This window comes from Oreochromis aureus, linkage group 18 (genome assembly GCF_013358895.1).
Source record: "Oreochromis aureus strain Israel breed Guangdong linkage group 18, ZZ_aureus, whole genome shotgun sequence".
Classification (NCBI taxonomy): domain Eukaryota; kingdom Metazoa; phylum Chordata; class Actinopteri; order Cichliformes; family Cichlidae; genus Oreochromis; species Oreochromis aureus.
In genome coordinates this window covers 34448534-34472222 of record NC_052959.1, presented here as the reverse complement: position 1 = coordinate 34472222, position 23689 = coordinate 34448534, and the positions used below count along the sequence as shown (strand labels likewise).

Here is a 23689-nt window from a genome sequence, read left to right as displayed (position 1 = left end):
CAGGATAATGCTGCACACACACACACACACACGCACGCACGCAGCCTCGCTCTCAGTCAGCTCTGAGCTCTGACTCCTGATGGATGGTTCGTCCTCTCTCCTCCGCAGAGCTCGGATAGCTCAGCTCTCCAAATCGCTCAGATTCAGGTAGGACTGCACGCGTGTGTGTATGTGAGATGAAAATGGTGCATTGTGATTGGTTGACTGACTCCTGCTGTCTTTGGACGGGATGACAGACGTTTCAGATGAAGTTTGAGGGTGAGCTGAGCAGCAGGGAGCCGCACTGCGAACTCCGGTGTTATCTGAGCGCAGCGGTTGAAGTCGAGCTCGTGATGGAGCAGAGTTAATGTTCTGTGGTGTCGCAGAACCCACGTGACGGGTCGACAGACAAAAATAAATCTGCGAGCAGCCTCAGAACGTGTCTGATTCTCACCGTGAAGGTGACGGCCGCGTTGGTGTTTGCTGCCATTTCAATAATGTTGCTACAGGAGCCCCGAGGATCCAGTACTGTACACAGAGAGGTGCAGTGTGGGAAGGAAACTTTTAAGAAACGTCTGGATGTCTTTGTCTCCTGCTTTGACGTCTTCTGCTCTCACACCAGAAGATATTGTGAGATCTGGACTTCAGCGAGTGCGAACTGAAAACTCGAGTTCCTCTGATAGATTCACCCAGCTGTGCCCTTCATCATCATCATCATCATCATCACAGGAATTACCATGGACAGAGATGCAGAGATGTGTGTGTGTGTGTGTGTGTGTTTAGACCTGTAAGTGCTTCCTCCTCGTCTTCCTCTGGCAGCAGAGTGGATCAGGTTTCTGTCCTAATGCAGGAGACCAGCCCTTCCTGTGTGTGTGTGTGTGTGTGTGTGTGTGTGTGTGTGTGTGTGTGTGTGTGTTTACACTCTGCTGACACTCAAAGAAGCAGTCGGGTTGTGTGTTTTATGACTGTCTCTTTTATTTGGTGAAACATGGCTTACTGTGTTTCACTGATGGAGCGTTGCGGCTGCTGGTCACATGACCAGGCAGGTCTTAACAAACGTCTTCTAACCGGAGCGCTCGCTTCCTCTGCTCGTGTTTGAACTCGCGCTGAAACTGCAGGTTTTTGGATCTACAGCAGGTCGTGAGGGTGAAAAGTTTCTCACTCCTGGGTTTGTGTTGATGGGTCCCAGCTTCTGCACGTGCTCAGTGGTGGTTTCCTAGCTGGCTCCGCCCACAGTTTTCCTGAGGTTTTAAAAACAGGAAGTGGATAAATTCACATATAGACACTGAACACATGCTGTGTTTGCAGATGTCTCCTTTAAAATGTTGTTTGTTTTAACATTGTAATACCACAGGCGACCACCAGGGGAGATTAGCCTTGAGCCGCCATCACGCCTTCAAGGTTAATTGATGCATCCACAGTCTGCAGCTTAGAGCTGCAGGCACTTCCAGATAAGGAGTTTTTTTCGTTTAATCATCCTGAAGCACGCCCTGCTCCTCAGACCAAAGCACACCTGAGCTGACAGGAAGTCAAACCCACAGACTGTATATAAACGATGTGTGTGCTCACACATTGGTTTCTGCACTGGTCAGTGTCAGCATCTTGATGCAGTCCTGCTGTAAAGCTGGATTTTAACAGGGCAGTGAACTGACTCACTGCTGGAGCCTCTAGTGGACGTTAGAGGAACTGCAGGTTTGGGTGATTTCAGCGCTGGCATGGAGTGAAACTTGGCGAACTGCTGGACTGCAGATACATCTGAGGTTATTTATCGTACACCTGAATTCAGTGAAAGCGTGACGATGCTTTAAAACGGGTGAAGAGCTTCGTCTGGTTGGTGCTTTGTGGATGGAGAGCAGAACGTTCATGAGCTTGCAGCATCAAATGTCTCGGATTAGTCAAATGCACAGCGCTGCTTCCAGCTGAGCGTCGCTGTTGGTTTGTGACCAGCTTTAATCAGAATGACTGTCAATGAAGCTCGTGCATCACTCAGTGTTTAAACTTCAGTCTGAGTTTTAATAAAAGCAGTTTTTTAATCACGAAGCCGTCAGTGATCGAATTTAACGGTCAGAGCGTTTAATTCAGCATCAGATGTGATGTCACAGCATCACTGCTGATCTCAGGCCGCTAATCCGGGTTTACGTAACTCATCTGACACAGCGGGAGGATTACACACACACACACACACACACACACACACACACACACACACACACACACACACACACACACATGTTTCCATCACATTGATTAGTTTCCTGCTGGTTTAACCTGGATGTCTGCACAGGAAACCGTGATGATTCACTTCACGCTGTTGTTTTTGTTGCTCTCAGCGTGACTCTGCAGGAAGAGCTGCGTCCTCACAGCATCAGCAGAGAAAGTGCACAAACACACTCAGTGAATTCGAAATGACCCCTGATGTCATGCAAAGCAGGAGAACGCTTACACAACATGCTGTGGTCTGCAGATGCTCCACGGACGGGTCTCCACCTCATGATCCAATCAGAAGAAACTCTGATGTCATATCTGTGTGTGTGTGTGTGTGTGTGTGTGTGTGGGGTGTGGGGTGGGGTGGGGGGCTACGAACCAGCTGACCCTTTGATGAGCTTCGGGGAAACATTTGAAAACCAGCGCTGGATAAACACGGAGAAGTAAAACTATCTGAAACTGAAGCTTCTCAGAGACGCAGTTTCACTTTATCTGCAGAAAACTTTGAGGCTCAAATAAAAAACAGGCGTTGTGGTGTGACTGATGTGAGCGGATCCAGCAGGGTGGAGCATTAAAGGTAAAAGCAGCTTCACCAGTTTATGTTTAAGAATCAGCTCTGAACTGTAAAAGCGCCGTCGGTGACGTCATGTGACCGTGAAGCCTCGCTGCAGAGTTTATTCTGGATTTATTGGAGCTGTATTGAATGAACTTTCTTCTTCTGCTGCTCGTAACGCTGCAGCTCTCCCTCTCTTCCTCATTATTGCGTCCTCTGAGACGCTCCTTGCTGCGTCACGCTCGCTGCCAAGCGCTGGCTGTCCCAGCGGGGGTCGCTGCCACGGTTACACTCCCGCAGGCAAGATACGATTGGCCATCTCAGGATTTGTTTACCGGCTGCCGGACTGTGTGGGTGAAGCTCGGCAGCGGCGGCGGTGACCGGAGCTGCTGCACGTCTGCCAGAGGGTCGAGGTGGGAGGGATGCTCTGGGGCCCCCCCCTCGCCTGGCTCTGTGGCTGTTTTTCGTAGGTGCTCTCAGCTCGGGTGGAGTTTGGTGAAGCTGGTGATGCCGCGTACCGGGCTCAGCGGCGCCCCCTGTGGTTTAAACTCGCCCTAACATCCGTTTACCTTTCCATCTCCTTCCTGTCTTCCAGATCTCGCGTGCTTCCCAAGCTGAAGGAGTCGAGCTCCCATGAGTCTTTGCTGAGCCCGGGCAGCGCGGTGGAGGCTCTGGACCTGAGCATGGAGGAGGACGTGTTCATCAAGCCTCTGCACAGCAGCATCCTGGGACAGGAGTTCTGCTTCGAGGTGACGCACGGTGAAATGTCTGACCTGAGCTTCAGAGAAATCTGATGATTAACAGCAGAAAGATTTTCTAGTTAATTATTGTTGTGCGTGTTGAAGGGCAGCACAGTGTTCGTTTTTACTGACGCTCGTAAAGTGGATCAATGCTGCTCATTTTGATTGATGCAACTCTTTCATGTCACAAAACTGATAAACGAGTTTTATCAGGTTCTTTTAAGCACTGTAGAATAAATAAAGACGGATATAAAAAAGAGCAGATATGTTTTGGACGTGAAGTCCCAGGATTTGTGTCCTCGTTACTTTTGGATGTTTTGAGCAGGTACCTGTAAGTAGTCGTGTCACCCTGCACCCCTGGTTGTCTGAGTGACCCTCCCTCTCTGTCTCACCTGTCAGGTGACGTACTCGGGCGGCAGCAAGTGTTTCAGCTGCACGTCGGCCTCAGAGAGAGACAAGTGGATGGAGAACCTGAGGAGGACGATTCAGCCCAACAAGGTGACTTCCTGTCCTGCACCGATGAGTTTTTGTGAAGCCGGAAACATTTACTTCTGCTGTAACGCCTCTAGTGGCCATCAGAGGAACTGCAGTTGCAGTCCGTTGGTTTGTGCAGTTTTTGCCTCGCAGGTGTCACAAAATCAGTTTAACAAACGGTGTTTTTGCGTTCGCAGGACAACTGCCGGCGCGCCGAGAACCTGCTGCGACTCTGGATCATCGAAGCCAAAGACCTCCCGCCTAAGAAGAAATATTTCTGCGAGCTGTGTCTGGACGACGTCCTGTACGCCCGGACCACCAGCAAGACCCGCCACGACAGCCTGTTCTGGGGCGAGTACTTTGACTTTTCCAGCCTGCCCGGCGTGCACAGCATCACCGTGCACATCTACCGCGACGTGGACAAGAAGAAGAAAAAGGACAAGAACAACTACGTGGGCCTGGTCAACATCCCGGTGGCGAGCGTGACGGGCCGGCAGTTTGTGGAGAAGTGGTACCCGGTGAGCACGCCCACCACCAGCAAGGGCAAAGGCGGCGGGCCGTCGATCCGCATCAAGTCGCGCTTCCAGACCATCTCCATCCTGCCCATGGAGCAGTACAAGGAGTTCGCCGAGTTCGTCACCAACAACTACACCATGCTGTGCTCGGTGCTCGAGCCCGTCATCAGCGTGAAGAACAAGGAGGAGATGGCGTGCGCACTGGTCCACATCCTGCAGAGCACCGGCAGGGCAAAGGTCAGAATCAGTCACGCTGACGTTTCACTTCCTGTTAGCAAAACATGTCAGCCCAGAGGTTTAAACTGCAGGTAGCGCTCGCTCTGGACCCGCCTTCACACGGGTTCCTGAATATCAGCATAACAGCAGAAAATCGGACCTAAATACGATGACGTTTCCATAAATGCTCGCTGCTGGAGGATTCCCATCCTCGATAATTCCAGTAAACCCGTTCAGATTCAGTAAAAGCCCCAAAAACGATCCATAAAGCTCATTTAGTCCGATAAGCTCGATAACTTCATTAACATTAACCGGAGTCGATCAGTGAAGCTGATTTCATGGATCACAGAGTTGTAGGAGAGAGGAGGCGTGCAGCGTTTGTAAATGCACCCGTGTTGTAAGTAAGGTGATTAACTATGATGGCGCCCTCTTCATCTCTACCTCCTCCTCCTCAGGACTTCCTGACGGACCTGGTGATGTCAGAGGTGGATCGATGCGCCGACCACGACGTCCTGATCTTCAGGGAGAACACGCTGGCCACCAAGGCCATCGAGGAATATCTGAAGCTGGTGGGACAGAAATACCTGCACGACGCGCTCGGTGAGCCTCGCACACACCTGTGCACACAACCGCACACACACCTGTAACCTGCCGTCTGGTGGGCGGAGTCACCTTGTTCTCCTGTGAAATTCTAAACTGTTATTGGACTCAGAGGTTTACAATTAAGAAAACAAAATATTCAAATCTAGTCAAATCAGAGAGGTCTTAAAAATGATAATCAGCTGTATTGATAATTGGCAGTTAAATAATTAATTAGCATCTAATCAATGAATCAGAGTTATGAGCAGCTCTAAGCCTCTGACTAATGATCAGTTTCACACAGTTTTTTGTACTCTTGGATTCGTATGATGTCATAGAGACGAGGTATCCTTTAATGGTCATCTCAGAAGCCACGCCCACCTGCCATTTCTGAAGGTTCGCCAAGTAGGTAGGCTTAAAGGAGGAGGAGCTAAAGCTGTTTGTTTCAGACAGAGGATGAACTGAGGAGCTGTACAGAGTCCTGGTGTCAGATTAAAGGACGATTATTATGAACTGTGAGTCATGCAAAGCTGCTCCACAGAGCAGACGCCACCTCGACAGTAAATCTGACATCAGGACAAAGAAACAAACACGTGAAGAAGAAAGTCTCTGTGATGCACTTTTTAAATTATTTTAAATTATGTTTTTGCTCTGCTGCATCATCCTCATCATCCTCAGGCTGGTTCTGCTCTGCTGTGAAGAGAAGCTGTAAATAGTGGAGGCTGTGACAGAAGAAGGCCCGCTGAGACCCGCCGTCATTACAAACCAATAAAGCTTCTTCAAACTGTTACTGAGAGACGCTTCAAAGACACGAGCAGCGTCACCCTCGTTAAAATATTTATAGCTTCCTCTCTGGAAATAGAAATAAGTTCCTGCCTCCTCGGCAGGTTTCATCGATTAAAGGCGTTTGATTGTGACTGCGACTTTTTATTGTCGTATTTTCAGCTCATCAAATATTCAGCTCGCGCTCGCCGAGTCGTGTCATTGCGCTGTGTCGCCCGTTAAACAGTCATCAGGTTCAGACGGCGACTCATTAAAGATTAACGTGGATGGAAGCTGTAAATACAGTTTCTCTGCTGACAGTGAAGGCCTCGCTCTTAATGAGAGAGCCAGAAAGGTGAAACCAGTCGCTCCAGTAAAAGTTCATATTTAAATTCATACTGGTTTGGACCTGGCTGCGTCTCAGTCTGAGCGCAGAGATTATCCAGGAAGGGCTCGTTATCAGCATGTGGGACAGGTGGCTCCTCAAAACAGGTGTTCAGATAAGACAATGTGCTCAGGAAGAATGAGGGCTCAGACGTGCTGTGACTCATGAAACATTAAGAGTTTGAAGGGAAGACGTAAAATTCAGCGGCCTCCTAAAAAAACTATCTTTAATGTTTCCTGTGTGGACGGGTTTGATTCGCCCGGTCGGTCACTTTGTCTTCATGCCTCGTCCGTCTGTGTCCGCAGGAGAGTTCATTAAAGCTCTGTACGAGTCGGACGAGAACTGCGAGGTGGACCCGAGCCGATGCTCCACCGGAGACCTGGCCGAACATCAGAGCAACCTGAAGATGTGCTGCGAGCTGGCCTTCTGCAAGATCATCAACTCCTACTGGTACGACTGGGTCCCAACAGCTGAGGGTGTTTGAGAGAAGTCTTTAAAGTTACACTTGTCTTAGTGAAATGAACGGAGCTGTGCTAAAGGATCCCAAACAGAGACGAGAAAAACAGCCTCAGGTTCATCATATATTAACCTTTAATTTAATAACAGAGTGTGTGTGTGTTCATATCTTCATGGGGACCAACATCCTGGTCCCCACAAGTTTGAAAGCATTTTTGAGACTCAGTGTGTTTTAGTGACAGGGTTACGTTTAGGGTCAGGCTTTAATTTTTCATGGTTAGGGTAATGTGTGCGTGTGTGTGTGTGTGTGTGTGTGTGTGTGTGTGTGTGTGTGTGTGTGTGTGTGTGTGTGTGTGTGTGTGCGTGTGTGCGTGGATGTTTTCCCATTTAAAAAAAACAAAAAAGAAGCAGAGCGCAGAGTAACTGTGACAGAACGAATGTTATTAGCACGACAGCATCAGGGATCATATAAAACAAGCAGAGCTCAGTGAAGGTCATCCACCGTCAACCTCTGCCCCCTGCTGCCAGCGGGAGGCAACTACAGCTCAGAGACCCTGTTTGTTCGTCTGAGCTGACCTTTGACCTGTGAGTTTAATCAGGGTCACAGCAGGTTTACGTGGTGATTGGATAAAACAGCAGCAAAGTGTTACAGGAAGTTGTGGGACGGCGTCTGATGTTTGAGCTCTGCTACTGAAAATCAGCAAATTAAAAGTCTGTGAAGGTGAGATGTTTCCTGGCGATTCGGTTTTCAAATTAAGGGCCAGACGACGGCTCTCTGGCTTTGATGGAGACGTTTTATGTTTTCTGGGGTAAATTAAAGTCGTCCTCCTTCAGATGCTTGAAAGCTGTTCGGTCTGACCGTGAAGCTGTCGCTGTGATTGGTTTGAGTCTCAGAGACAGGAAGTTGGGATCCCGTGTGTGTCGACGTAAACGACATGATCCTGCTCGTTGAGACGTATTAAAAGCCTTCAGAAGTCGATAAGTGTTTGGTGGAAAGCAGCAGCTACCCGATCCTTCCTTCCTGCTCTGAGTGCTGTCGGCTCCTTCCCGTCTCCGCAGCGTGTTTCCTCGCGAGCTGAAGGAAGTGTTTGCCTCGTGGAAGCAGCAGTGCGTCGCCCGCGGCCACCAGCAGGACATCAGCAAGCGCCTCATCAGCGCCTCGCTCTTCCTGCGCTTCCTCTGCCCCGCCATCATGTCACCCTCGCTCTTCAACCTCATGCAGGAGTATCCCGACGACCGAACGTCCCGGACGCTCACGCTCATCGCCAAAGTCATCCAGAACCTCGCCAACTTCACCAAGTGAGTACCCGCAGGTCAGCGTGTGCCGCCGGGGTCGTTCTGTAAAAACAAAATTTCACTTTGCGTTTCCTCCAAAGGTTTGGAAACAAGGAAGAGTACATGGCCTTCATGAATGACTTCCTGGAGCACGAATGGGCGGGGATGATGCGTTTCCTGTCGGAGATTTCCAACCCGGAGACGCTCACCAACACGCCGGGTTTCGAGGGCTACATCGACCTCGGCCGTGAGCTGTCCGTGCTGCACGCCCTCCTGTGGGAGGTCGTCTCTCAGCTCGACAAGGTACAGACACACGAACCATCAACACAGTGTGTGCGCGTGTGTGTGTCTGTGCGTGTGTGTGTGCGCGTGTGTGTGCGCGTGTGTGTGTCTGTCTGTGCGTGTGTGTGCGCGCGTGTGTGTGTGTCTGTGCGTGTGCGTGTGTGTGTGTGTCTGTGCGTGTGCGTGTGTGTGTGTGTCTGTGCGCGTGTGTGTGCGTGTGTGTCTGTGCGTGTGTGTGCGCGTGCGCGTGTCTGTGCGTGTGTGTGTGCGCGTGCGCGCGTGTGTCTGTGCGTGCGCGTGTGTGTGTGTGTGCGGCTCAGGTGCTGCAGACTCAGCAGGCCGTCCCTGTGATGCTCAGAAACATTAAAGGAACACTTACAGGATGTTTGGGATGTTGACCTGATCGTCGCCGAGGGCGTTGTTTATCAGTTTCAGCTTTAACGATGTGGCGTCCTTTGATTGGCTCCATATCAGAGTCAATATGTTTTCAAAGTGTTCCTTTTGTTTTTTGAGCAGTTATTAAAAAACAAACAAAAGTTATTAAACATAAAGAAACATGTTACAAACTGCACGATACTGGACCGATAACAAACCCGACCAGGCCGGTAGCAGCCACAACACCCCTGACCCCGGCGGATGACATCACTGTGTGCAGAATGTGTCTGATTATCGATGGCTGAACGCTGAATGATGTGTTCGATGTGTTCGATGTAACATGTTTGAGTTCATCTAACCACATTAACGCTGCGTGGCTGAACATCACAGCATGGCCTGAACTGCTCCTCCCCCCACCCTCCAGCTCACCCTCCACTCCCCCCCTGCCTCCCCGGCGGCGCTGTGCCTCACCCGTCTCAGCATGGCTCTGCTGTGTCGGTTCTGGTTCTGTTCAGTAGAAGCATGTCGTTCTAGTTGTTTTCGTTCTCATTAAGTTTCCCTCATGTTTTTTTCCTCCCCCTCCCCCCCTCCTCCTCTTTCTGTTCACTTCCTGTCTGTTACGTGCTTCCCCACCACCACCACCACCGCATCTTGGTGCTTCCATTCAAACCATCCACGAACAAACACAAACGCACACACGGCGACCACAGGGTGAAAATTCCTTCCTGCAGGCCACCATAGCGAAGCTCGGCCCGCTGCCGAGGATTCTGGGAGATATCACTCGCTGCCTGGCCGCTCCAACGCCCGTCCAGCAGCAGCTGCGGCGCTTCCAGGACCACAGCTCTGCCCACAACATCAGTGGCAGCCTGTCATCGGGGTTGCAACGAATCTTTGAGGACCCCAGTGACAGGTAACCAATCAGCAGACAGATCACGGTAACCACGTGTTTCTCTGCCACACTTCCTGTTTTTACCTGCAGTGTTCCTGACATGCATGAATGTTTAAATAGGTGAACAGTTATTTCAAACAAGCTTAGCTTAATAAGAAATTTCTGAAATATGTCAGAAGAAACTGTAGATTTGCAGAAGAAGGTATAAAGGAGAGTCATCTGAGTAAAAATGTGTTGGTGAGCGTTTCAGAGATAATGCTGTTGGTGTGATTATCAGAGACCCCAGAATCGATCCCTGAGGAACACCTAACTGTACGAGGCTTTCACCTGAAACTTTTGGAATCAGTCATAAAAGTTACATTTTCTCTAACTGCTGTTCACGTGTCACTTCCTGCAGCCGCAGCGAGGTTCGCAGTCTGCAGACACCGGTTCGGGGTCAGCGCCCCTTGTTGGCTCAGCAGCATCACTCCAACCACACCAGTTTCTCCGACCAGGAGGAGCACGACACGCTGCTGCCCAACGGTCGCAGCATCTCTCTGGTTGACCTGCAGGACGCTCAGAGCCTCCACGGCAACACGAGGCCCCCGCCACACCACGAGGCCCCGCCCCGCCTCAGCAGGGTTGGCTCGCAGGCCTCCGTCGGACATGCCGTTGCCCCGGTTACCTACTCACACTCCAACCCTCTCACACCTCAGCCGGCACCACACCAGGCCAAAGTCCCGCCCAGAGATGGACAGCCGCAGAGCGCTCCGCAGGTGAGGCGACCGCTGCACGCCTCCGTCAGTCAGCAGCGCAGCCTTCAGCCGCTCTCGTTCCAAAACCCCGTCTACCACCTGAGTAACCCCGCCCACAGCATGTCAACACGCTCCGCCCACTCGCTGCGGCAGGACTCCAGCTCCGAGAACCTGAGCACCGAGAGCTCCCACAACAGCCACAGCAACTCCGACGACTTTGGGAGCCAGGTGGGGGGCAAAGGTCGCGCGCCGTCCAACAGCAGCCTGGACGAGGTGGGCAGCAGGCGGAGCACGCAGAGCGAGGAGTGCTCTACGCCACGCCGCCACGCCCTGCAAGACCTCCCACCTGGCACCGCCACAGCGGTCGCCATCCCTCGTCAGAGCACAACAGCAGGCACCGCCCACATCATAAAGGTGGAGCAGCAGAGCAAAGGGGGTGGGGCAAGGACGCCACGGTCTGCTGCACACAGCGCCTCACTGCGCAGCAGTAGCAGCGCCAACACCGAGCCAACACCCACCCCTGCTGCTGGCGTCATCAACCGCCAACCGTCCACCTGCTCTGTGGAGAATGTGGCTCCGCCCCCAAAGAGCACCACCAAGCAGATGCCACAGGTACGACAGAAATCTGGCAAGTCTCAGACTTTAAGTGTTTCAGGTGTATTTCTGATGATGTCACTGGTTTGTGTGCAGGTGGCGTCTCCAGTGGAGGCGGTGGCAGTGGCGATGTCTCCGGTGGAGAGGACAGCGGCGTGGGTCCTCAACAACGGCCAGTACGAAGAGAAGGAGGAGGAGGGAGGGGAGAGGAGCAGGGATGAGGGCAGGAACACAGAGAAGGTAACGAACAGATACACCTGGGCTGCAGGTGAAGCCCCATAAGGAAGTGACGAAGGCTCGCTCTGACATTTCTGTGAAACTGCTTCCTGTTTCCGCAGTACGAACTGGAGATCTCTCGGCTGAAGGAGCGCCTGCGCGTGTCCGGGCGGCGCCTCGAGGAGTACGAGCGGCGGCTGCTTGCTCAGGAGCAGCAGATGCAGAAGCTGCTGCACGAGTACAAAAACCGGCTGGAGGACAGCGAGGAGCGGCTGAGGAGGCAGCAGGAGGAGAAGGACACCCAGATGAAGAGCATCATCTGCAGGTACGCACACACGGGGAAGGGTGAAGGTCACATGATGAAAGGGGTGGGGCTGATGTCACATAAAATGCTTCAGGTGTCCAGGAGGAGTTTAAGTAAATCAAACCAGATGTTGATATTTAAGGTGATGATGATGATGTTCTGTGCATTTGCAGGCTGATGGCGGTGGAGGAGGAGCTACGGCGGGACCACGCAGAGATGCAGGCAGTGATCGAAGCCAAACAGAAGATCATCGACGCTCAGGTACAGACACACCTGTGACACGGGTAATAGGTTTCAGAGGGAAGCGGCGATGCGTCGTGTTCGAGCAGCAGCTGTGACGCAAACTTTAAATCGTTTGAAACGTCTCACAGTCTCTCCACTGATTTCAGGTCAGTAACGGATGTGAAATAAACCAATCAGGCAAGTAACTGTTGCCCCGCCCCTTCCTCCTCCGCCACTACCACCAACGCCACGCTGTGTGTTTTTTGTTTTTATAAATTTATTTTTAGGGGGGAAAAAACACTGCCAACACACCTGACATCTGTTGAACCAGCCAATCAGAGTGCAGAGTTTCAGCATCGTGTTTATTAAGAGCTCAGGATTAGTGCAGCTGTCGGCGCCCCCTGGTGGGCGCCCCCCTCTGGTTCACATGGGGATAAAAAACTGTCAATTTGACACAAAAACTTTATTGTTCACGAACAGCGTCCTTCCTTCAGTCACAGTAAATATTTTCACTCAGCTTCATCTCCACAGTCGTTCTTGGACCTCGGGGGCTCCTGTAGTTCAGCTGCAGAGCTGATGGCTGGTTCGAGCTGCTCTGTAATACGTTGGTGTGTCGGCGTGTTGCACTCTCGGCTGGTTTTATTTAAGTTTGGCTGCAGACCCCACCTCCCCCTCCCCACACCTCCTCCCACCACCTCCCCCTCCCTGTAAACCACCACAGCTTCTAGTTCACCCTTTCAAAATAAAGCGAGGCGTCAGCAGGCTCAGAGGAGACGACGTTGGACTTGAAAAGCTTCGATTTCACCTTTTTGTTTTTTCGCTGGTTTGAGCTTTTTTGGGCTGCTGTTTATATTTTTGGCTGCTGCCCTCAAACTTCCTGTGGTTGTTTTTTTTTTTTTCTTTTCTTTTCACCGTCGGGTCAAAACCACATCGCCACTTTTATTAAACTGAACTGTTTTTAGATTTTGTGTGAGCTGGTCTTTTTTTTTCATCCTTTAAATCATTTAATGTTGTGTTAAGAGGCCAAATCGTCCTTTTAAATCTGCACACAGATTTTATTTGAACTTGTCAGATTAAAGATCCTCTCTTTGTAGAAAACTTCGTATCACTGAACATGTTTCACTGATAAATCCATTAGTGTTCATGAAACTGTTTAAATCTGTGAAATGTTTTAATTAAAGCCTGATTTGGATCCAGGTGATTAAGTCTTTTTTATTTAAAAAAAATTCTTCTCTGATCTTTCTTTAGTTGTTTCTTATCCTTCACCTCGTTTAATCAGTATTATAATAAAAGTTTCATTAAAGTATTAAAGTTTCTTGGATTTAAGGGGATGTTACTTTCTATTTTTCCTTGTGTGGTTTTGACCCGACTCTCCGATCAACACCAAACTGTTTTGTTGTTGTTGTTTACCTGTCGGTCTGACTTCCTGTCCCGCCCCCTTTCTCTTGTCTCTATCCAATCAGGAGAAAAGGATCGGGTCTCTGGATGCGGCGAACTCTCGGCTGATGGCGGCGCTGACGCAGGTGAAGGAGCGTTACAGCACGCCCAACCTTCGCAACGGCCTGTCGCCAAGCAACCCCACCAAGCTGTCAATCACTGAGAATGGAGAGTTCAAGAACAGCAGCTGCTGATTGGTCCTGCCCGGGGTGGGGGTGGGGTTTAAAGTATATAACTCCTCCACCCACGCGATGAGCTGTGGACATCAAAGAGAGAATTTAAAGATATAGAATCTATTAACACGAGTGTAAATACTGACGTTTGATCTGATGTACAGAGTGTGTGTGTTTGTGTGAGAGAGCGAGTGTGTGTGTGAGTGTGAGAGTCACAGAAGCACAGCAAGGAAGAAACAAACCAAAAACTGAAACGTTTTCTAATCGATTTTTTATGAATTTCTTTCGAAGCTTCTGTTTTTCGTGTCTCGTAGCGTGGAGTTCCTGTTGTTCTTGTTTTTTACCTGACGAGTTGTTTTGGGTTTTAATTTATTCCCCCTCGTTCTCGTCCTGTTGCTGATCTACTGAACAGACTCCTGGAGGATCAGGGTCAAAGGTCACGCCTGTCTGCTGTCCCCATGTTGACAATAAAGTCTACCTGAAAGTTTGACTGTGGTCTGATTCCTGTTTGAAGTGCTCGTGTTTCTTTGATGCTCACGCTGCTGTCGCTCTTGTTTCATGTTAATTTTGTTCTGAAGTTAAAACAAACATCGGTACCACAGGTGAGCGCACACCTGAGGAGGATCAGCCAACCATCACCCTCACTATAAACTGCCGTCTGGCTCGGTTTGTGTTCGTGAGGCTGTTTGTGGTGGTCAGACTTCGAGTAATCCCAGATCTCCTGTGGCTGTTTGTAGGTATGACGAAAATGGTGAAAGGTTCACCTGGACATGATGTTCTACCATCATGTCCAGGTGCACGCTTCACCAAACATCAGTGGTGATTTAAGCTGCACCGTCATTAAGTTCAGTGAAATCGTTAAAAGCTTAAAACTGCCCCGACATTCACGCTGCTGAGGCGATGGCAGCTTTTAACTATAAATGTCACGTTTAACCGTCCTCATGTTTATCATGAACATCTGACTGGATGAAACTTTGAAAGAAATCATTTTAAGGTGTCACAGTCTTGGGCAGAAGTTTAGGAGGCTGCTGTGTTTCCCACTGAAACGAGTCTGGATGACATCATCAGTGAGTCATTTCTGACCAGGACATGATCTTTAACGGCTTCTTTCATCTGATCATCGTCTCTAAAATTAGAAATATCCTGTCTCAGAGTGATGCTGAAAAACTAGTTCATGCATTTGTTACTTCTAGGCTGGACTACTGTAATTCATTATTATCAGGATCCCTGTTAAATCCAGAATTTAAAATCCTGCTCCTCACATACAAGGTCCTAAATAATCTTAATAACCTTATAGTACCATATCACCCCATTATAGCACTTTGCTGTCATTAAAACTGCTGAAAGTGAGGAGCATGGTGCCAAAATATGAAACACACTAAAGGTCAAAAAATTCTCTCACTCTGGACTCGCTTTGATGTGACGCTGTCACGTTTTATTCTGAAAGGGTTCAATCTGCACCTCCGAGTTTACATTGTTTACACTTTTATTGTGAAAGGCAGGAACTGGAAGAATCCCTTTTCGTACATGCGCAGAACACACCAGGCTTTCCGGATGGACGGCGCAGAGGAGTTAGCATTAGCTTTAGCTTCACTGAAGTTTAATCTCACGTCTTTCTCTCAGCTGCATCAAAAATGTCTTCCATCCAACTTTGTTTGTCACCGAGGCCGTGACTGCTGACGGAGGAGGCGGAGAAGCAGGAGGTGACAGAGAGTTTGAACAACACACCGAGGAGGAGATGGACCGTGAGCGCAGGCGCAAACTGCTGGAGATCACCTGGAAACCTGACCGGCAGCCGCACCGGACAGGTGAGCAAAACCGGAAACGATCAGAGAGGCAAAGAGAGAAAAGAAAGCGGGTGATCTGCGTCATAAAGGATTCTCCACAGGTGGGATGTTACATCTGACCTCACCTGTTTAATGTTTCCGGATTACCTGGCGGCAGCTGGGTCATAAAAGGCGTTTCAGCTTTTACGCGGTTTAACAACCGTGTTTCGGCTCATGAACTCGTTTAATGTCGCCGCTCTGATGTTTTCTGGGCTCCTCGTGAAACATTCAGCTCACTGAACGGGACATTTCCCTCCGAGAAAGATCCACAGGAGCCGTGTTTCTCTCTCCAGCTGTGAACAGCTGTGTGACAGATCTATGAGCAGGAGCTGGTACCTGGCTGTTTGATTACAGAAGTGCATTGTGGGTAAACTGTGGTGGAAATTCTACAGTAAAATAAAAGTCTAATTTTTTCCTCATTAAATTCAGAAAGAGGAAGCGTGTGGAGGTAAACAGGTGTGTGTCATCAGCGGGGTGCACAGGCAGGAGCCAATCAGAGCTCAGTGTGACAGCGAGCCTTGCCGTCATGGTCGTGAAGCACGTTGACGATCATTATGTGGACGTCCTGTGTCAGCTTTTGCGATCATACGCCTAAATGTTGCCATAGTTACTTTTAATTGGAAGCTCAGGTCAGTATTGCTGCGCTTGGATCAGCTGATGCTGTTCTGTTCTGATCCACACAAGCACTTTTTGCTATGCTGTGCATGCATCGAAGAGCAACTTGGGGTTTAGCATTTTCATGTAGACTGGATGACCTGCTCTACCTCCTGAGCTACAGGTGGGACTTTACCCAGCTGGTCTGCGTCTTCCTCGTGGACTTGGAGAAGGGATGAGACCTCATCTCTCAAGCAGTGAGCGCTTCAGCTGCATTTCCAGCAGCAAATCAGACTTTTTGCTGCTGATTGTTGGACTTTGTCGCCTGTTGGAGCTCTTCTGCTCATAACTTGGGTCGTGGGAACGGGGGGTGAAGGAGTCCTCTCTGGTCTCAGGGTCCAGTAATGACCTCTAGCATCCACTGTGATGGCTTGCAGAGTGTGAAGTAATCCCACCTGAGGCCATGGTTGTGATGGACGACGATGATGATGATTGTCTAAAGGGTTTTTTTAATTTATTTTTTTACTGTCACCACATCTATAACATGTTTGTCTCTTTGTCCTTCAGACATTCGACAGGAGGAGGAGAAGCTCTGCAGCCAGGAGAGGAGTTGCAGTCTGGATCAGGAAGCACGAGAGCTGCCACAGATCAAACAGGAAGACGAGGAACTCTGCACCAATCAGGAGGCAGAGACTGAACAGATGAAAGAGGAAGAGGAGGAGCTTTCCATCAATCGGGGGGAAGAGCAGCTCGTACTGGAATCTCACCATAACGCTGACAGCAGCTTGAAGTCCGTGCAGCGCAGCGTTTATGCAAAAGTGTTTAAGACAGTGTCGCAGACGAAGGATGAGCACACGAATAAAAAACCTCACACCTGCGAAACGTGCGGAAAGACTTTTAGCAGTAACTTCCACCTGGTGACTCACATACGCACCCACACAGGTGAGAAGCCCTTTGCTTGTAAGACCTGTGGAAAACGTTTCAGTCGCAAGTTCGACGTGAAAGCTCACGCAAGAACCCACACGGGCGAAAAGCCGTACACGTGCGAGCTGTGCGGTCAGAGTTTTAGAAGAAACTATCGGCTGACAGTCCACATGAGAAGACACACGGGCGAGAAGCCTTTTGCGTGCGAATTTTGCCGCAAAAGTTTCAGCTGTAATTCTAATCTGAAAATCCACCTGAGAATCCACACAGGTGAGAAGCCTCACGTTTGTGAAACCTGCGGGAAAAGCTTCAATCGCAGCGGTCAGCTGAAGATCCACCTGAGAAACCACACAGGGGAGAAACCGTACTCCTGCAAGCTGTGTGGAAAATGTTTCAGCAGCAGCTCGTCACTGATAGGCCACATGAGAACCCACACAGGTGAGAAGCCTCACTGCTGCAACACCTGCGGGAAACGTTTCTGGCAAGCAGTGTCTCTGAAAATCCACACAAGGAGCCACACGGGCGAGAAACCGTATTCCTGCCAAACGTGTGGTAAAGGGTTCAGCAGCTGTGACTCGCTGACCGTCCACACCAGAACCCACACAGGTGAAAAACCTTACTCCTGCAACACCTGTGGAAAGAGATTTAGGCAGTCTTCGGGACTGAAGAGTCACATGAGAACTCACAAAGGTGAAAGGTCGTACTCGTGCGAGACGTGCGGGAAAAGCTTCACTAAGAGCGTCAGCCTGCTCCTGCACAGGCGGACCCACAGAGACAAGAAGTCTTACACCTGCAGCACCTGTGAGGAAAGGTTCATCTGCCCTTTAGAGCTGGACAATCACATGAGAACTCACACAGGTAAAAAGCTTTATTTCTGCGAGACGTGCGGGAAATGTTTCACTCACAGCTCCACTTTGGCCGACCACATCAGAACGCACACAGGTGAGAAGCCGTACGCCTGTGAAACCTGCACCAGGCGCTTCAGTAGTCGCGCTTACCTGAAAGTCCACATGAGAACGCACACAGGCGAGAAACCGTTTTCCTGCAAAATGTGCGGAAAAGGTTTCAGAAGCTGTACTCACCTGATAGCCCACGTGAGAATCCACACAGGTGAGAAACCTTACACCTGTAAAGTGTGTGGGAAACGATTTAGCCGCTCGTCGGGACTGAAGAACCACATGATGACTCACACAGGTGAAAGCGCCTTTTCTTGTGAAAGGTGTGGAAAAAATTTCTCTAGCTGTCCTCCTCTGATAGTCCACATGAGAACCCACACAGGTGAGAAGCCTTACTCCTGCGACACCTGTGGAAAAGAGTTCAGTAGCACCTCTCATCTAAAAAAACACATGATTGTTCACACAGGTGAGAAGCCGTACGCCTGTGAACTCTGTGGTAAAAGCTTCACTAGCAGCTCCTACCTGAAAGTCCACATGCGGAGCCACACAGGTGAGAAACCGTATTCCTGCAAAATGTGCGGGAAAGGTTTCAGCAGTAAGCCGCCGCTAATAGTCCACATGAGAACCCACACAGGTGAGAAACCTTACACCTGCAGTAGCTGCGGGGAAAGATTTACGTATGCGACGGTGTGGAAAAATCACATGAGAGCTCACGACTCTCACACAGCATCATCTTAGGAGAGGAGCAGCTGAGGAAACATTTGAGGTTAGCAAACAGGAAGAATCGGCGCGGTTTCAACCACGAGGAATTGAGTTCAATCTGAAAGTGAGTCACTGACTGGTCCTTTCAGATTAAAGGACCAAACTTGTAGATCATGTAAGCTGGAGGTCGTGTTGGTGAACCTTATTCTTTGACCGCAGGCTGTAAAGGCTGATTTATGGGACTGAGTTTTGTTTTTATTCTGGTGTTCGATGTTTTCTTGATATGGTGGATGAAACGCTTCATCATGGTTTCCATAAGTGTTTTGTACAGTTTAGAGTCAATGATGTGATTTATGGGCTTTATATATTATAAATGAAACAAAGAATGCAGCAGAGTGATGCAAAGCTTTCTATTAATAAAGACATTAATAAAAATGAACATCGTGTTAGTCATGCTTACAGCGCTGAGTGCCTGGTATCACAAACCCTTTTTCCATAGAGTTGGTTGTAGCTCAGGAGGTAGAGCAGCTCATCTATTATTGTATTGTATTTATATTGCGCAAAATCACAACAGTCGCCTCGAAGCACTTTATATTTGAAAGTAAAAACAGCACAGTACTACATGGCCAAATATATACTGTGTGCAAAACAGGGGTCTCAAACTCGTGGCCCATATATTGGGGTGAAGTTACTTTTTTTGTTCGGGAGGATTTGTTTGTTGTTGAGTGCAATGTTAAAAAAGCCAGAAATGATTTAATGGAAGACAATAAGAACAGAGTACACAAACACGTTGATGGATAGGCTGTGTCAAAAGTCAAAAGCTAATGTGTACACTTATGTCTGCATTTTTAATTTGTTAAATACATATAAAATGTGGTCATCTGTCTGTCTTCCTTCTCTCACCCCAACCAATCACAGCAGATGGCCCCGCCCCTCCCTGAGCCTGGTTCTGCCGGAGGTTTCTTCCTGTTAAAAGGGAGTTTTTCCTTCCCACTGTCGCCAAAGTGCTTGCTCATAGAGCAGGGGTGCCCAATCCTAGTCCTCGAGAGCTACTGTCCTGCAGCTTTTAGATGCATCCCTACTCCAACACAGCTGAATCAAATGGTTTGATGACCTCTTCAGCATGTCATCAAGTTTGGCAAAGGCCTGATAACAAGACATTCATTTGATTCAGGTGTGTTGGAACAAGGATGAATCTAAAAGCTGCAGGAAAGTAGCTCTCGAGGACTAGGATTGGGCACCCCTGTCATAGAGGGTCATATGATTGTTGGGTTTTTCTCTGTATCTATTATTGTAGGGTCTACTGTACAATATAAAGTGCCTTGAGGCGACTGTTGTTGTGATTTGGTGCTGTATAAAAAAATAAGAAATAAAATGATAGCAGGAGTGGCCAGAAAAAGAGGACCAATGTGTTTATTTGGTAGTTCAATTCACATGAGATGACAGTGCCAGCAGTGGCCCACAGCTCGTTTGAGGCCCCTGATGTAAACTACTATGGTTTAGCACAGGGGTCTCGAACTCCAGGCCTCGAGGGCTCCTGCAGGTTTTAGATCTCACCCTGGGTCAACACACCTGAATCAAATGATTAGTTCATTACCAGGCCTCTGGAGAACTTCAAGACATGTTGAGGAGGTCATTTAACCATTTAAATCAGCTGTGTTGGATCAAGGACGCGTCTGAAACCTGCTGGACACCGGCCCTCAAGGCCTGGAGTTTGAGACCCCTGCTTTAGCAAAAAGGAAAGTTTGAAGCCTAATCTTGAAAGTAGAGATAGTGTCTGTCTCCCGAATCCAAACTGGAAGCTGGTTCCACAGAAGAGGGGCCTGAAAACTGAAGGCTCTGCCTCCCATTCTACTTTTAATTACTCTAGGGACAACAAGTAAGCCTGCAGAGCGAGAGCGAAGTGCTCTAATGGGGTGATATGGGACTACAAGGTCATTAAGATAAGATGGGGCCTGATTATTTAAGACCTTGTATGTGAGGAGCAGGATTTTGAATTCAATTCTGGATTTAACAGGAAGCCAATGAAGGGAAGCCAAACCAGGAGAAATATGCTCTCTCTTTCTAGTCCCTGTCAGGACTCTTGCTGCAGCATTTTGGATTAACTGAAGGCTTTTCAGGGAGTTTTTAGGACATCCTGATAATAAAGAATTACAGTAGTCCAGCCTGGAAGTAATAAATGCATGAACTAGTTTGTCAGCGTCACTCTGAAGATCAAATAAAAATGCCGTTTTTTCAGTGACGTCGGGACTGACGAGGGTTTCTTCTTCCTCTTCAGAAATTTTCAGGCAGCTCTGAGAGGCGTCGTGGAGGACGTCACCTGTTCAATGTTCAACACGTGTTCAGACAGGCCGACTGAAGCGTGACTTTTATAAATGAACACACAGGTTTTCTTGTTAAGTTTTTATTATGCTTAAAAAAGAAAATTAAAAGACAGAGGAGGTGGTGATCAAAGAAAAAGAAAAAATATATTCATATTCAAATATCTTTATACTTTTCTATTCATATATGATTAACAATGCAAAGAAAATAATTCCCGTAGTAGTAGTGCTTAAGTAAAGTTCAATATAGACTTTATTATAACAAAATAGGCAGTTTACCGAGGGTTAAATATCTGTAGGAATCTCATTGTACAATAATCGTGTTTCCGACACCTGTGGACGCCCGGAGGTGGCAGCTCGTCTCTGGGCTCGGCCGCACGAAACGCATGATCGACATCGTTTTTGTGGTAAGACACTGGCGACGCTGACGGATGTCACCGCGACAACCGGCGGGGTTCTAACTGCAGAGGGCGCCGCTCCGTCATGCGACTGTGAACTCGTCGAGAGAAAGAGTTCGTCCAAGTGAGGAAAAAAAGAAAAGAAAAAAATCAGCTGAAGAGAATCTAAAATCACAAGTTCAGATCTCACGAGTACGAGACGCTCGTAAACGTCGGGGTTACGTCCTCGTGTTCTGTCCTGCAGCTCTGACGTGCTTTTAATTATTTTCTAATTTTCTTGTATTTTTAAAGTTTTCATAAGTGTTACAGTTATAATTTCATTATAATAAAATAGATTGTTGTAATAAAATGTATTATAATTCTTGTTTCACTGGTTTTCAGGAAGTTTGGTAAAATAAAAAAATCTTTTATTTTTAAGATTTTAGGGGTTATAATATAATAAATCTATTTTTTCTTATGATTCTGTTGCGTTTGTAAATAAAATAAGGATTTGGGATTTTAAGTTATTCTAAACTTAAAATTTAAGTTATTCTAAATTCATTTATGTTAAAACAATTTAATTTGTTTTGTACTTTCTGGTAATTCAAGTTATTTTCGTGCATTAGATTATCTTTTTCTTGATGTTCTGGATCTTTTATAAAAATCTTCTTTTTATTAATTATGAGCAGTTTTTGTAACAAGCGTAAAATGTCGCATTTTCCTTGATTTTAATATTTAGTTTTTTAAATGAGATTTTATCATAAACCATATTTGGCATAATCAGAGTTTCATAAAAGTCTGAGATAATTTTCTTTAGTGAAATAAAATAGTTTGCTTTTTATTAGATTTTCTGTTATTTCTAATATTTTAGAGATTTTTCTGGTAATAAAATAAACATATTTGGGAATTTTTGTCTTGCATTTGGTGTTTTAGTGAAATTAAAGACGTTGTTAATGAATAAAATATTTTTTATAGATATGATTTATAATTTTTGATGATTGCACTCAGCTTATTTTCATCTATAAAAATATTTGTATTTTTCTGTCTCTTTGTCTCAGTGTTTTGGTGAGAAACGATTCGACGTCTGCAGAAACATCAAAGCTTTTATTTTTTATCAATAACCGGAATTCAATCAGTTCGATCAACGATTCATCCCCGAAATCAGAAAATCTGTCAGTTTCATGCTCATTGACAGAAAATTATAAATGATTAAAACCGTTTCCTTTAAAAACAAAGTAAAGAAATTGTTGTTTTCCTTTGTTAAGCCTTGCGGCGCCCTCTAGCAGCAGAGCAGGAACCTCGCAGCGTCCTGACGAACATCCAGCAGCAGCGAGGAGCGAAAATAAAAAACAAACAAAACGTGAATCGAGTCTAAAAAACGAGCAGAAGAGAAAAGCGGTGACATCAGACGTGAGGCGAAGGGGCTGATGGGAAAATAAACGGGATTAACTGACATGCTGTTAAAGCTCAAACGTGCAAAGTTTTGCTTTTTGTGTCTCCGCCTCCTCCGGACCGACAGACGCTGCCTGAGACTGAAACTCCGCCCACCTGCTTACCTTACAAGACAAAAAAAAAGGAAAAAAAAAACCACAAACCAAAAAACTAAACATAAAATCCACTTCGTACGTTTCTTCTCGTCACTTCCAGGTACCTTCTTCTTCTCCTCCTCTAAAGTTCTCCTCCCTTAAACATTAAGGAGCTGTACCGCGTTGAGTGTGATGTCATCAAACTTCCTGTGTGCTTTGCTCTGCTGGTCAGGAGACCCAAACATGAAGTCTTATCAGGCAAAAAAAGAAAAAAACAAAGAAGCTAAACTGAACTCGGGTCGGCCGCTGCGTCGCTGATGGGGCGAGTGGAGGGTGAGGCGTGGGGGAGGGGACGTCTGCAGGTCGACTCGTCCGTCAAAACAAGGAGGAGGAGGAGGAGCGGCCAACTTCATAACTTCTCCTTGGACTGAACCCAGATGAAGGGACCCGACTGCTCCTCGATGATCTGCTTGACCTGGTCGTAGATCTCCTCCAGCGTGTCGCCCTGCACGATGGCTGCACACACACAGAGCAGAGTCAGCGGCGAGCGCGTGACATCATCACAGACAGCCCACCAGCACATCACTCATCCCGACTCCTGACATTTATCACAGTTTTTAAATGTTTGTAAATAAAGTTATGATTGGTGCCTCTTGTTGCATCAGCTGTGATGTCATTACTGCTGTGGATGTATCAGAGCGCTGCTTGTGTCTGAAACCAATCAAAACACTCCTTTCATCACTCTAAGTTTAAAAGCTCTGCCCATTAAAAATAAAACTACAAACGTATTTAAACCTGGCTGATCGATCCTTCGAGCTCATTTCTTGGACTTCCTGCTCTCTGATAAGGCGGCGCCATTTCTGCTCGTTATTAAAGGTCCCGGCAGGGTGGTATAGCGCTAGTCTGCGTGAGGAACAAACGTCAGGCTGCACACTCGCAGTTTTTGGAGGCTCTACGCGCAGCAGCAGCACAAGGAGACGACCCCGAAGAGGAAATCAGCCAAATTTAAAACGTCACGTCTCAATAAACAAAAACTCGCCATTTCCTCCCGTCTGCTGCACTATTGTTGTGGTGCAGCTCCAGGACGTGACCAGCAGGGGGCAGAGAGGAACCACATGCGAAACTGTAACGTGGTTTCGACGGAGCGGGTGGAGAATC

At 47.9% G+C, this 23689-nt stretch overlaps 3 protein-coding genes across 18 annotated transcripts in view; 2 read left to right on the top strand and 1 right to left on the bottom strand.

The window, feature by feature from the left end:
* rasal2 (RAS protein activator like 2) overlaps nucleotides 1-13855 on the top strand; it is a 60039-nt gene extending 46184 nt beyond the window's left edge. For 4 of the 6 annotated variants that reach the window (XM_031732150.2, XM_031732147.2, XM_031732151.2 and 1 more), the window contains 13 exons: nucleotides 3333-3486; nucleotides 3877-3975; nucleotides 4149-4703; nucleotides 5138-5282; nucleotides 6714-6858; nucleotides 7924-8163; nucleotides 8241-8442; nucleotides 9507-9706; nucleotides 10083-11031; nucleotides 11110-11253; nucleotides 11352-11554; nucleotides 11707-11794; nucleotides 13219-13855. In XM_031732150.2, the coding sequence (XP_031588010.2) occupies nucleotides 3333-3486; nucleotides 3877-3975; nucleotides 4149-4703; nucleotides 5138-5282; nucleotides 6714-6858; nucleotides 7924-8163; nucleotides 8241-8442; nucleotides 9507-9706; nucleotides 10083-11031; nucleotides 11110-11253; nucleotides 11352-11554; nucleotides 11707-11794; nucleotides 13219-13386 (3292 nt within the window). In that variant the 3' untranslated portion in view covers nucleotides 13387-13855. Of the gene's footprint in view, nucleotides 1-3332; nucleotides 3487-3876; nucleotides 3976-4148; nucleotides 4704-5137; nucleotides 5283-6713; nucleotides 6859-7923; nucleotides 8164-8240; nucleotides 8443-9506; nucleotides 9707-10082; nucleotides 11032-11109; nucleotides 11254-11351; nucleotides 11555-11706; nucleotides 11795-11922; nucleotides 11954-13218 lie in introns of all 6 variants that reach the window. The other 2 variants (XM_031732148.2, XM_031732149.2) reach the window with 2 other exon arrangements.
* Nucleotides 13856-15040: 1185 nt separating this feature from the next.
* On the top strand, nucleotides 15041-18746 carry LOC116314203 (zinc finger protein 26-like). Of its 2 annotated transcripts, none has more exons than XM_039602133.1 (2): nucleotides 15041-15173; nucleotides 16353-18746. In XM_039602133.1, the coding sequence occupies exons 1-2, from the start codon at nucleotides 15104-15106 to the stop codon at nucleotides 18341-18343; spliced, it is 2061 nt and encodes a 686-aa protein (XP_039458067.1). In that variant the 5' UTR covers nucleotides 15041-15103; the 3' UTR covers nucleotides 18344-18746. The 2 variants fall into 2 exon arrangements, with proteins under 2 accessions (XP_039458067.1, XP_039458068.1); XM_039602134.1 differs by lacking the exon at nucleotides 15041-15173 and adding an exon at nucleotides 15188-15253.
* A 1880-nt stretch (nucleotides 18747-20626) lies between these two features.
* LOC116314196 (disks large homolog 1-like) overlaps nucleotides 20627-23689 on the bottom strand; it is a 104520-nt gene continuing 101457 nt past the window's right edge. For 3 of the 10 annotated variants that reach the window (XM_039602127.1, XM_039602128.1, XM_039602129.1), the window contains exon 26: nucleotides 20627-23047. In XM_039602127.1, coding sequence (XP_039458061.1) covers nucleotides 22941-23047 — 107 coding nt within the window. In that variant the 3' untranslated portion in view covers nucleotides 20627-22940. The remainder of the gene's footprint in view (nucleotides 23048-23689) is intronic. The other 7 variants (XM_039602130.1, XM_031732141.2, XM_039602131.1 and 4 more) reach the window with 4 other exon arrangements.